Source organism: Panulirus ornatus, chromosome 28 (assembly GCF_036320965.1).
Source record: "Panulirus ornatus isolate Po-2019 chromosome 28, ASM3632096v1, whole genome shotgun sequence".
Classification (NCBI taxonomy): Eukaryota; Metazoa; Arthropoda; class Malacostraca; order Decapoda; family Palinuridae; genus Panulirus; species Panulirus ornatus.
This window is the reverse complement of record NC_092251.1, coordinates 400,466-415,002: the sequence shown is the minus strand read 5'-3', so window position 1 is coordinate 415,002 and position 14,537 is coordinate 400,466. Positions and strand designations below refer to the sequence as shown.

At 39.5% G+C, this 14,537-nt stretch overlaps 1 protein-coding gene across 1 annotated transcript; it reads right to left on the bottom strand.

Moving 5' to 3' along the window:
- Positions 1-1,760: 1,760 nt before the first annotated feature.
- LOC139757750 (uncharacterized) lies at positions 1,761-4,836 on the bottom strand. The gene is made up of 2 exons (XM_071678505.1): positions 4,512-4,836; positions 1,761-3,637 (listed from the first exon to the last, which is right to left on the bottom strand). The coding sequence occupies exons 1-2, from the start codon at positions 4,828-4,830 to the stop codon at positions 3,303-3,305; spliced, it is 654 nt and encodes a 217-aa protein (XP_071534606.1). The 5' UTR covers positions 4,831-4,836; the 3' UTR covers positions 1,761-3,302.
- Between the last annotated feature and the right edge of the window lie 9,701 nt (positions 4,837-14,537).

Sequence of the window (14,537 nt, the reverse complement as noted above, 5' to 3'; positions counted from 1 at the left end):
AAACACAGTAATGAAGCCGTGCTACGCTATCAATCAATCCAACAGTAACAAGATAAACAATAAACACGCATGGTTGATATTACATGATTATATGTGGGATTTATTAGATGACTTACAGATTCTGATTAGAAATCTTGCAGGCTAGTCAAGTTCCTGTGAACTCATCAAACTTCTGCCCGAGTGTAGCGGAGCAAGCGAGGTGCCTATGATCAAAGCCAAGACGCTGCTCCTCGCGTGGTAAACTATGTCGCTGATGGGAGAGAGGTCAACAACATCCAACCCAGAATTGTCGAGGGTGGAGAGGTACAGACAACCATGTAGAACATCGTCTCTTGTAGCGTTGCTTGTTGTTCTTGTGTGTTGCTGTGACGGTAAGACTTTAGACACGTCACGAAATAAACAAAGTTCCTCAGATTTTTTTGTTGGAAGTTCAAATGAGGCAGATACGACTTTTTCTTTTTACCTCTCAGAAAATAGACCTGAAGAAGGCACGGTGTCTTAAAGATCTACATGTAATGAATAATGTTGTTCTCCCCACATAATTTCATTGTTCTGCCATACCCTTGAGCTTGGACTTACCGGATGCCTAAAAGCCTTTTTCATTAGCCACAGCCAGACTCGAAGTGTTGTACAACAGTTGTAAAAAGATAGAACAAAGTAAATTGAACGTATAACAAGAGAAAAGGCAAAGATGATAAGATATAACAGGAAGAATGGCGGAGTTTTTATTGTAATTTTTTCATATTTTTGTTAACTTATATTCACTGTCTATTATCCTTCCAGTTTATCATGGACTTATACTGTCAATCCTCATCTTTCAGTTTATCATGGACGTATACTTTCACTCCTCATCTTCCAGTGTATCATGGACTCACATATACTGTCACTCATCTTCCAGTGTATCATGGACCTCTACTGTCACTTCACATCGTTTGATTCTGATACTATCTGCTCGGAAATTGTTATTGTTCTGGCTTGTTTTATCATTCACTTTATTGTTCATGCATGTTCTAATTTGTGTATTAATTAAAGTATTTCACTTGGGATGTATAATCATCAGTTACCAAACTTCGTATATTTATGCCAAAGATCTTCCTGGGTTTTGTTAACATCATGTTTGTTGGGTGTCCAGCGTTGCTGTAGTTCGTGGACTCTGACTAGTGATAGTTTTGGTCATCGTTAGCAATTGGATCTCATGGTTAGCGCTGGTTGGTAATACTCATGTTCTGTCCAACTACAGCTGTAGTCTGTTGTAGAATTGTTTTTGTTGTTCACCTTTCTTGTCCATATCTGTTCCTGTCATAATCTTTAGTTCATACTCAGGTTCTAGGTATATATATGGCCTCTAGTGGTGTTCTACTCTTCCTTTAATTCTGTTCTTGTGTTTGGTTTGCTTTATCTCTTAATCTTTCAGTTCTTTCATTTCATTTTGATCATCTTTTGTGTTCACTTTACTGGCTGTTTAAAACTACCTCTCTACTCCAACTTACATTTCTGAAAAACTCTTGTAGTAATGGCAGGTTTCTGTATTCATTTCTCATTGTGCATGTGTCTCTCTCCTTACAGGTATGATATTTGTCAGAGAGAGAGAGAGAGAGAGAGAGAGAGAGAGAGAGAGAGAGAGAGAGAGAGAGAGAGAGAGAGAGAGAGAGAGAGAGAGAATCTGTAAAGGCGGTCAACGCACTCCACGTGTATACAGCCGTTGCTGTATACAGTAACTTGTATATAGTAACTTGTGGGTAATAAAACAGGGGTAACAACATTATCTATTTTATTTCATAAAAATTTTAGAAAAATACAGAATCACTGACGTCAGAATGCGGCTCCAGGTCTCGTCTTCCACAAGTAGAACTTAGCAGCGTCCTCCCCACCTATTAACCTCATTAGTGTTCTTCCCATCCGTTCATTGCTCGTGTTCACCTACTCTCCTGCTAAAAGTCAGTGATAAAAAACTACAGATACACAATACCATCAGTGAACGTCATCAAACCACAGAGCTTGGAGACTCGAGGCTTCAGAGGAAGTATAAAGAGATCGTGAAAAATTTCTGCGTGGACTAGAGTCATCTGGTGTCAGTGGCTGTTCCAGCAAATGAATCGATCGCTCACAACAGGTAACAACGGTTGTTCCCAGGTGCTGCTGGGTAGAAGTAGTAAATATACACACGTGAACAACAGGAACAGTGAACGCTCTCTAGAGGTTTAACCATTGTAGGTGATCAAGTACTAAAGCACGACGTTAGGAACCTTGAGCACGACACTACAATTCTTGATCAATATGGCCTCACCTGCCAGGGTAGCACCGTCGTGGCCACGGGTCAAGACCTCTTGCTCAAACTTGCTGGTAACCAACCGCTGGTCCAAGTTGATACTATGTACAAGTGGCCGCTATGACGCTACAGAGAAGTGACCGCTGACAGACACTAACTTCAGTGAAGGTGACTCAACAGTACAACTCACGCTATATAGAGACGACCACTTGCATTGAAGTAAATGCTATACCCACGTGAAGGCTACTGAGGAAAGGTTAACATTTGGGAAGAACGACTCTAAGAAACTGCGTCACAGTCTGACCAGAGGCTGTGAGGCGAGGCCTTGTACCACATCGTTCGCCAGGATTCATCTCTGATGATTCTAACTTTTCATTTCATTTTCTGTTATACAAACAACAACTTCATCTAACGCTGTAGAAGGTTAAATATTTTTGCCTGTCATTGTATATCAAAATTCAGAATTGGACGCAAAATACTCCCATCTAACACGAAACTCTTCTATACGCTCATATAAACATCGCAAAGCCAGTTACACGTGGATGCGTACTGGCCAGTCATACGCTGACACATCCTGGTCAAGCACACACGGATAGTCAAGCACACACGGACACATCCCCACCAAATACACACAGGCATATCGCGGGAGCCCAAAGCAGGTTTATAGAAAGGGTTCAATACGAAAAAATTAATTATTTTTATACATCAGCTACTGCCAGCAATGTGCTGGGATAACTTACCCTAGAGAGAGAGAGAGAGAGAGAGAGAGAGAGAGAGAGAGAGAGAGAGAGAGAGAGAGAGAGAGAGAGAGAGAGAGAGAGAGAGAGAGAGAGAGAGAGAGAGAGAGAGAGATTCAAAAATACTCTTCTGCTGAAAAATGAGAAATGATTATAATTGTCGAACTCTTTTTACAATAGATTTAAAGATAATATAAACATAGTAAAATCTTAGTTTGATATGGTAAAGATAAATGTAATTAATTCTACAATAAGATAAAGTGAATATTAAGTTAGTGTTTCCTCAACAAAACCGCTTATTTGGTCTTAAAGGCACGCGGTGGTTCGGGTACTGGCATGAGGAGAGGTGTGGTCACAGGCTCTGGGGGTAGCCCCTCGCTGATTGGTGGAGGCAACGGATCTGGGTACGTAATTGCTGTGGTCACGTCACCGTCTGGTCCACTTGCCATATCGATACCACAGGGATTCATCCTGACTGGTGCAGCAACAACATCTTTTGTCATGTTTGTTTTGGTTGTGGTGGCTTGTGTTTGGTTGGAATGTGAACCAGTAGGGTCCCATGACTCCAGCATGTGGGCCACCTCACGGAATCCTCCAAGGAGCTTGGCGCTGCCACTACAACTCTCCAAACCTGACACAAACAGATAATACTGACATTGGAAAACTTATAGTAAACTTGATAGTAAAAAAAGTATCCATGTATCATTATCATTTACCATAAAAATTAATGTCAACTCAGTTAAAAGCTCGAGACAACAGCGTTACTGCGGTTAGAATAACGATGTCGCTATATATACTTTATCTGATTTGTTTCTCATTCACTGTTAATCTACGGATCATACTGGATTAACTGATAACGCAAAATGTGATATAAAGAATGGTTATCTTATCCTTGTGCCAGACGTCGTCTCTGTTTGACCTACCAGAATAAAGATTTCAGTAAGAGTTCTCCTACCGTCTCCCTTGGAGAACCTACAAGAAAATAACCTTCGTCCTGGAGGATACTGTTTCCTTCCTCGAGAGATTGCCTTCCTCCAGGGAAGCCTCTTGATCCACCAACATAGCCAACATGATTGTCTGGCCCAGAACTATGGTGTACCAACATAGTTGTCTGGTTCACTGTCATGGTCCACCAACACAGCTAACTGACCCTTACGCATCAACTCCCATCACTCGCCTCCTAGTTTTAAGGAGAATATGTTCCTGCGAAAATTCCTCGCGCACCTTCTTCCCTCCTGCTAGATCTGGAAGAGGAATAGAAATGCTCATTCTTCCCTCATCTTTTCTAAACCATTTCCTTTCCCTTTCCATTAAATCTAAATGGAGAAAGTGAAGTATGAACAGTTCTCTTCTTCCCTCCTTCCCTTCCTTTATGGTCGCTAAAATTCTAATTTCCTTTATTGCTCCCCATCCCTTCCTCCTCCAAGGGATACTCTCTACCCTCTTCCTTCCCTCGCTCCTGATAGACTTACAAGAAGAGAGAGATCCAGGAGAAGATCCTTCACCTTCGTAAGCGTAGTTTCTCAGGTCGTCGCCGGCAGGAGAGTTTCCAGCTCCACCTCGAGTCGTTGCACTACCATTCCTCCTCGCATCTTCACTTCCTCTGCCTGTCTGGCCGGCCCCAGCACCCGGTCCCCCGCCACTACGCCTCTGGCCCTCAAGGCTGCTGGTGACGGAGGCGGCGTCCACCTGCAGCACGTCCACGTCTGTAAGGAAGAAAATCGTGGAAAGTTGAGACTTCCATCGCCTTACTGGAGACAGTACGTACACTATGTTTGTTAAAAGAAGTATATGCCATATACAATAGTCTTGTGTTGGACTCATGATGGGCTGAATTTCACCTAACCTATCATCAGATGTGTGTGTGTGTGCAAATCACTTGTATCCGTCAATGTATCACTTGTATCCGTCAATGTATCACTTGTATCCGTCAATGTATCACTTGTATCCGTCAATGTATCACTTGTATCCGTCAATGTATCACTTGTATCCGTCAATGTATCACTTGTATCCGTCAATGTATCACTTGTATCCGTCAATGTATCACTTGTATCCGTCAATGTATCACTTGTATCCGTCAATGTATCACTTGTATCCGTCAATGTATCACTTGTATCCGTCAATGTATCACTTGTATCCGTCAATGTATCACTTGTATCCGTCAATGTATCACTTGTATCCGTCAATGTATCACTTGTATCCGTCAATGTATCACTTGTATCCGTCAATGTATCACTTGTATCCGTCAATGTATCACTTGTATCCGTCAATGTATCACTTGTATCCGTCAATGTATCACTTGTATCCGTCAATGTATCACTTGTATCCGTCAATGTATCACTTGTATCCGTCAATGTATCACTTGTATCCGTCAATGTATCACTTGTATCCGTCAATGTATCACTTGTATCCGTCAATGTATCACTTGTATCCGTCAATGTATCACTTGTATCCGTCAATGTATCACTTGTATCCGTCAATGTATCACTTGTATCCGTCAATGTATCACTTGTATCCGTCAATGTATCACTTGTATCCGTCAATGTATCACTTGTATCCGTCAATGTATCACTTGTATCCGTCAATGTATCACTTGTATCCGTCAATGTATCACTTGTATCCGTCAATGTATCACTTGTATCCGTCAATGTATCACTTGTATCCGTCAATGTATCACTTGTATCCGTCAATGTATCACTTGTATCCGTCAATGTATCACTTGTATCCGTCAATGTATCACTTGTATCCGTCAATGTATCACTTGTATCCGTCAATGTATCACTTGTATCCGTCAATGTATCACTTGTATCCGTCAATGTATCACTTGTATCCGTCAATGTATCACTTGTATCCGTCAATGTATCACTTGTATCCGTCAATGTATCACTTGTATCCGTCAATGTATCACTTGTATCCGTCAATGTATCACTTGTATCCGTCAATGTATCACTTGTATCCGTCAATGTATCACTTGTATCCGTCAATGTATCACTTGTATCCGTCAATGTATCACTTGTATCCGTCAATGTATCACTTGTATCCGTCAATGTATCACTTGTATCCGTCAATGTATCACTTGTATCCGTCAATGTATCACTTGTATCCGTCAATGTATCACTTGTATCCGTCAATGTATCACTTGTATCCGTCAATGTATCACTTGTATCCGTCAATGTATCACTTGTATCCGTCAATGTATCACTTGTATCCGTCAATGTATCACTTGTATCCGTCAATGTATCACTTGTATCCGTCAATGTATCACTTGTATCCGTCAATGTATCACTTGTATCCGTCAATGTATCACTTGTATCCGTCAATGTATCACTTGTATCCGTCAATGTATCACTTGTATCCGTCAATGTATCACTTGTATCCGTCAATGTATCACTTGTATCCGTCAATGTATCACTTGTATCCGTCAATGTATCACTTGTATCCGTCAATGTATCACTTGTATCCGTCAATGTATCACTTGTATCCGTCAATGTATCACTTGTATCCGTCAATGTATCACTTGTATCCGTCAATGTATCACTTGTATCCGTCAATGTATCACTTGTATCCGTCAATGTATCACTTGTATCCGTCAATGTATCACTTGTATCCGTCAATGTATCACTTGTATCCGTCAATGTATCACTTGTATCCGTCAATGTATCACTTGTATCCGTCAATGTATCACTTGTATCCGTCAATGTATCACTTGTATCCGTCAATGTATCACTTGTATCCGTCAATGTATCACTTGTATCCGTCAATGTATCACTTGTATCCGTCAATGTATCACTTGTATCCGTCAATGTATCACTTGTATCCGTCAATGTATCACTTGTATCCGTCAATGTATCACTTGTATCCGTCAATGTATCACTTGTATCCGTCAATGTATCACTTGTATCCGTCAATGTATCACTTGTATCCGTCAATGTATCACTTGTATCCGTCAATGTATCACTTGTATCCGTCAATGTATCACTTGTATCCGTCAATGTATCACTTGTATCCGTCAATGTATCACTTGTATCCGTCAATGTATCACTTGTATCCGTCAATGTATCACTTGTATCCGTCAATGTATCACTTGTATCCGTCAATGTATCACTTGTATCCGTCAATGTATCACTTGTATCCGTCAATGTATCACTTGTATCCGTCAATGTATCACTTGTATCCGTCAATGTATCACTTGTATCCGTCAATGTATCACTTGTATCCGTCAATGTATCACTTGTATCCGTCAATGTATCACTTGTATCCGTCAATGTATCACTTGTATCCGTCAATGTATCACTTGTATCCGTCAATGTATCACTTGTATCCGTCAATGTATCACTTGTATCCGTCAATGTATCACTTGTATCCGTCAATGTATCACTTGTATCCGTCAATGTATCACTTGTATCCGTCAATGTATCACTTGTATCCGTCAATGTATCACTTGTATCCGTCAATGTATCACTTGTATCCGTCAATGTATCACTTGTATCCGTCAATGTATCACTTGTATCCGTCAATGTATCACTTGTATCCGTCAATGTATCACTTGTATCCGTCAATGTATCACTTGTATCCGTCAATGTATCACTTGTATCCGTCAATGTATCACTTGTATCCGTCAATGTATCACTTGTATCCGTCAATGTATCACTTGTATCCGTCAATGTATCACTTGTATCCGTCAATGTATCACTTGTATCCGTCAATGTATCACTTGTATCCGTCAATGTATCACTTGTATCCGTCAATGTATCACTTGTATCCGTCAATGTATCACTTGTATCCGTCAATGTATCACTTGTATCCGTCAATGTATCACTTGTATCCGTCAATGTATCACTTGTATCCGTCAATGTATCACTTGTATCCGTCAATGTATCACTTGTATCCGTCAATGTATCACTTGTATCCGTCAATGTATCACTTGTATCCGTCAATGTATCACTTGTATCCGTCAATGTATCACTTGTATCCGTCAATGTATCACTTGTATCCGTCAATGTATCACTTGTATCCGTCAATGTATCACTTGTATCCGTCAATGTATCACTTGTATCCGTCAATGTATCACTTGTATCCGTCAATGTATCACTTGTATCCGTCAATGTATCACTTGTATCCGTCAATGTATCACTTGTATCCGTCAATGTATCACTTGTATCCGTCAATGTATCACTTGTATCCGTCAATGTATCACTTGTATCCGTCAATGTATCACTTGTATCCGTCAATGTATCACTTGTATCCGTCAATGTATCACTTGTATCCGTCAATGTATCACTTGTATCCGTCAATGTATCACTTGTATCCGTCAATGTATCACTTGTATCCGTCAATGTATCACTTGTATCCGTCAATGTATCACTTGTATCCGTCAATGTATCACTTGTATCCGTCAATGTATCACTTGTATCCGTCAATGTATCACTTGTATCCGTCAATGTATCACTTGTATCCGTCAATGTATCACTTGTATCCGTCAATGTATCACTTGTATCCGTCAATGTATCACTTGTATCCGTCAATGTATCACTTGTATCCGTCAATGTATCACTTGTATCCGTCAATGTATCACTTGTATCCGTCAATGTATCACTTGTATCCGTCAATGTATCACTTGTATCCGTCAATGTATCACTTGTATCCGTCAATGTATCACTTGTATCCGTCAATGTATCACTTGTATCCGTCAATGTATCACTTGTATCCGTCAATGTATCACTTGTATCCGTCAATGTATCACTTGTATCCGTCAATGTATCACTTGTATCCGTCAATGTATCACTTGTATCCGTCAATGTATCACTTGTATCCGTCAATGTATCACTTGTATCCGTCAATGTATCACTTGTATCCGTCAATGTATCACTTGTATCCGTCAATGTATCACTTGTATCCGTCAATGTATCACTTGTATCCGTCAATGTATCACTTGTATCCGTCAATGTATCACTTGTATCCGTCAATGTATCACTTGTATCCGTCAATGTATCACTTGTATCCGTCAATGTATCACTTGTATCCGTCAATGTATCACTTGTATCCGTCAATGTATCACTTGTATCCGTCAATGTATCACTTGTATCCGTCAATGTATCACTTGTATCCGTCAATGTATCACTTGTATCCGTCAATGTATCACTTGTATCCGTCAATGTATCACTTGTATCCGTCAATGTATCACTTGTATCCGTCAATGTATCACTTGTATCCGTCAATGTATCACTTGTATCCGTCAAAATATCACTTGCATCCGTCAATGTATCACTTGTATCCGTCAATGTATCACTTGTATCCGTCAATGTATCACTTGTATCCGTCAATGTATCACTTGTATCCGTCAATGTATCACTTGTATCCGTCAATGTATCACTTGTATCCGTCAATGTATCACTTGTATCCGTCAATGTATCACTTGTATCCGTCAATGTATCACTTGTATCCGTCAATGTATCACTTGTATCCGTCAATGTATCACTTGTATCCGTCAATGTATCACTTGTATCCGTCAATGTATCACTTGTATCCGTCAATGTATCACTTGTATCCGTCAATGTATCACTTGTATCCGTCAATGTATCACTTGTATCCGTCAATGTATCACTTGTATCCGTCAATGTATCACTTGTATCCGTCAATGTATCACTTGTATCCGTCAATGTATCACTTGTATCCGTCAATGTATCACTTGTATCCGTCAATGTATCACTTGTATCCGTCAATGTATCACTTGTATCCGTCAATGTATCACTTGTATCCGTCAATGTATCACTTGTATCCGTCAATGTATCACTTGTATCCGTCAATGTATCACTTGTATCCGTCAATGTATCACTTGTATCCGTCAATGTATCACTTGTATCCGTCAATGTATCACTTGTATCCGTCAATGTATCACTTGTATCCGTCAATGTATCACTTGTATCCGTCAATGTATCACTTGTATCCGTCAATGTATCACTTGTATCCGTCAATGTATCACTTGTATCCGTCAATGTATCACTTGTATCCGTCAATGTATCACTTGTATCCGTCAATGTATCACTTGTATCCGTCAATGTATCACTTGTATCCGTCAATGTATCACTTGTATCCGTCAATGTATCACTTGTATCCGTCAATGTATCACTTGTATCCGTCAATGTATCACTTGTATCCGTCAATGTATCACTTGTATCCGTCAATGTATCACTTGTATCCGTCAATGTATCACTTGTATCCGTCAATGTATCACTTGTATCCGTCAATGTATCACTTGTATCCGTCAATGTATCACTTGTATCCGTCAATGTATCACTTGTATCCGTCAATGTATCACTTGTATCCGTCAATGTATCACTTGTATCCGTCAATGTATCACTTGTATCCGTCAATGTATCACTTGTATCCGTCAATGTATCACTTGTATCCGTCAATGTATCACTTGTATCCGTCAATGTATCACTTGTATCCGTCAATGTATCACTTGTATCCGTCAATGTATCACTTGTATCCGTCAATGTATCACTTGTATCCGTCAATGTATCACTTGTATCCGTCAATGTATCACTTGTATCCGTCAATGTATCACTTGTATCCGTCAATGTATCACTTGTATCCGTCAATGTATCACTTGTATCCGTCAATGTATCACTTGTATCCGTCAATGTATCACTTGTATCCGTCAATGTATCACTTGTATCCGTCAATGTATCACTTGTATCCGTCAATGTATCACTTGTATCCGTCAATGTATCACTTGTATCCGTCAATGTATCACTTGTATCCGTCAATGTATCACTTGTATCCGTCAATGTATCACTTGTATCCGTCAATGTATCACTTGTATCCGTCAATGTATCACTTGTATCCGTCAATGTATCACTTGTATCCGTCAATGTATCACTTGTATCCGTCAATGTATCACTTGTATCCGTCAATGTATCACTTGTATCCGTCAATGTATCACTTGTATCCGTCAATGTATCACTTGTATCCGTCAATGTATCACTTGTATCCGTCAATGTATCACTTGTATCCGTCAATGTATCACTTGTATCCGTCAATGTATCACTTGTATCCGTCAATGTATCACTTGTATCCGTCAATGTATCACTTGTATCCGTCAATGTATCACTTGTATCCGTCAATGTATCACTTGTATCCGTCAATGTATCACTTGTATCCGTCAATGTATCACTTGTATCCGTCAATGTATCACTTGTATCCGTCAATGTATCACTTGTATCCGTCAATGTATCACTTGTATCCGTCAATGTATCACTTGTATCCGTCAATGTATCACTTGTATCCGTCAATGTATCACTTGTATCCGTCAATGTATCACTTGTATCCGTCAATGTATCACTTGTATCCGTCAATGTATCACTTGTATCCGTCAATGTATCACTTGTATCCGTCAATGTATCACTTGTATCCGTCAATGTATCACTTGTATCCGTCAATGTATCACTTGTATCCGTCAATGTATCACTTGTATCCGTCAATGTATCACTTGTATCCGTCAATGTATCACTTGTATCCGTCAATGTATCACTTGTATCCGTCAATGTATCACTTGTATCCGTCAATGTATCACTTGTATCCGTCAATGTATCACTTGTATCCGTCAATGTATCACTTGTATCCGTCAATGTATCACTTGTATCCGTCAATGTATCACTTGTATCCGTCAATGTATCACTTGTATCCGTCAATGTATCACTTGTATCCGTCAATGTATCACTTGTATCCGTCAATGTATCACTTGTATCCGTCAATGTATCACTTGTATCCGTCAATGTATCACTTGTATCCGTCAATGTATCACTTGTATCCGTCAATGTATCACTTGTATCCGTCAATGTATCACTTGTATCCGTCAATGTATCACTTGTATCCGTCAATGTATCACTTGTATCCGTCAATGTATCACTTGTATCCGTCAATGTATCACTTGTATCCGTCAATGTATCACTTGTATCCGTCAATGTATCACTTGTATCCGTCAATGTATCACTTGTATCCGTCAATGTATCACTTGTATCCGTCAATGTATCACTTGTATCCGTCAATGTATCACTTGTATCCGTCAATGTATCACTTGTATCCGTCAATGTATCACTTGTATCCGTCAATGTATCACTTGTATCCGTCAATGTATCACTTGTATCCGTCAATGTATCACTTGTATCCGTCAATGTATCACTTGTATCCGTCAATGTATCACTTGTATCCGTCAATGTATCACTTGTATCCGTCAATGTATCACTTGTATCCGTCAATGTATCACTTGTATCCGTCAATGTATCACTTGTATCCGTCAATGTATCACTTGTATCCGTCAATGTATCACTTGTATCCGTCAATGTATCACTTGTATCCGTCAATGTATCACTTGTATCCGTCAATGTATCACTTGTATCCGTCAATGTATCACTTGTATCCGTCAATGTATCACTTGTATCCGTCAATGTATCACTTGTATCCGTCAATGTATCACTTGTATCCGTCAATGTATCACTTGTATCCGTCAATGTATCACTTGTATCCGTCAATGTATCACTTGTATCCGTCAATGTATCACTTGTATCCGTCAATGTATCACTTGTATCCGTCAATGTATCACTTGTATCCGTCAATGTATCACTTGTATCCGTCAATGTATCACTTGTATCCGTCAATGTATCACTTGTATCCGTCAATGTATCACTTGTATCCGTCAATGTATCACTTGTATCCGTCAATGTATCACTTGTATCCGTCAATGTATCACTTGTATCCGTCAATGTATCACTTGTATCCGTCAATGTATCACTTGTATCCGTCAATGTATCACTTGTATCCGTCAATGTATCACTTGTATCCGTCAATGTATCACTTGTATCCGTCAATGTATCACTTGTATCCGTCAATGTATCACTTGTATCCGTCAATGTATCACTTGTATCCGTCAATGTATCACTTGTATCCGTCAATGTATCACTTGTATCCGTCAATGTATCACTTGTATCCGTCAATGTATCACTTGTATCCGTCAATGTATCACTTGTATCCGTCAATGTATCACTTGTATCCGTCAATGTATCACTTGTATCCGTCAATGTATCACTTGTATCCGTCAATGTATCACTTGTATCCGTCAATGTATCACTTGTATCCGTCAATGTATCACTTGTATCCGTCAATGTATCACTTGTATCCGTCAATGTATCACTTGTATCCGTCAATGTATCACTTGTATCCGTCAATGTATCACTTGTATCCGTCAATGTATCACTTGTATCCGTCAATGTATCACTTGTATCCGTCAATGTATCACTTGTATCCGTCAATGTATCACTTGTATCCGTCAATGTATCACTTGTATCCGTCAATGTATCACTTGTATCCGTCAATGTATCACTTGTATCCGTCAATGTATCACTTGTATCCGTCAATGTATCACTTGTATCCGTCAATGTATCACTTGTATCCGTCAATGTATCACTTGTATCCGTCAATGTATCACTTGTATCCGTCAATGTATCACTTGTATCCGTCAATGTATCACTTGTATCCGTCAATGTATCACTTGTATCCGTCAATGTATCACTTGTATCCGTCAATGTATCACTTGTATCCGTCAATGTATCACTTGTATCCGTCAATGTATCACTTGTATCCGTCAATGTATCACTTGTATCCGTCAATGTATCACTTGTATCCGTCAATGTATCACTTGTATCCGTCAATGTATCACTTGTATCCGTCAATGTATCACTTGTATCCGTCAATGTATCACTTGTATCCGTCAATGTATCACTTGTATCCGTCAATGTATCACTTGTATCCGTCAATGTATCACTTGTATCCGTCAATGTATCACTTGTATCCGTCAATGTATCACTTGTATCCGTCAATGTATCACTTGTATCCGTCAATGTATCACTTGTATCCGTCAATGTATCACTTGTATCCGTCAATGTATCACTTGTATCCGTCAATGTATCACTTGTATCCGTCAATGTATCACTTGTATCCGTCAATGTATCACTTGTATCCGTCAATGTATCACTTGTATCCGTCAATGTATCACTTGTATCCGTCAATGTATCACTTGTATCCGTCAATGTATCACTTGTATCCGTCAATGTATCACTTGTATCCGTCAATGTATCACTTGTATCCGTCAATGTATCACTTGTATCCGTCAATGTATCACTTGTATCCGTCAATGTATCACTTGTATCCGTCAATGTATCACTTGTATCCGTCAATGTATCACTTGTATCCGTCAATGTATCACTTGTATCCGTCAATGTATCACTTGTATCCGTCAATGTATCACTTGTATCCGTCAATGTATCACTTGTATCCGTCAATGTATCACTTGTATCCGTCAATGTATCACTTGTATCCGTCAATGTATCACTTGTATCCGTCAATGTATCACTTGTATCCGTCAATGTATCACTTGTATCCGTCAATGTATCACTTGTATCCGTCAATGTATCACTTGTATCCGTCAATGTATCACTTGTATCCGTCAATGTATCACTTGTATCCGTCAA

What these genes read in the sequence shown, in the direction of transcription:
- LOC139757750 (XM_071678505.1), bottom strand. Translation starts at nt 4,830, where the DNA reads ATGAGTCCAACACAAGACTATTGTATATGGCATATACTTCTTTTAACA. An exon ending in GAGAAACTACGCTTACGAAG is followed by an intron (nt 3,638 to 4,511) that starts GTGAAGGATCTT and finishes TGTTTGTGTCAG; the next exon opens with GTTTGGAGAGTTGTAGTGGC.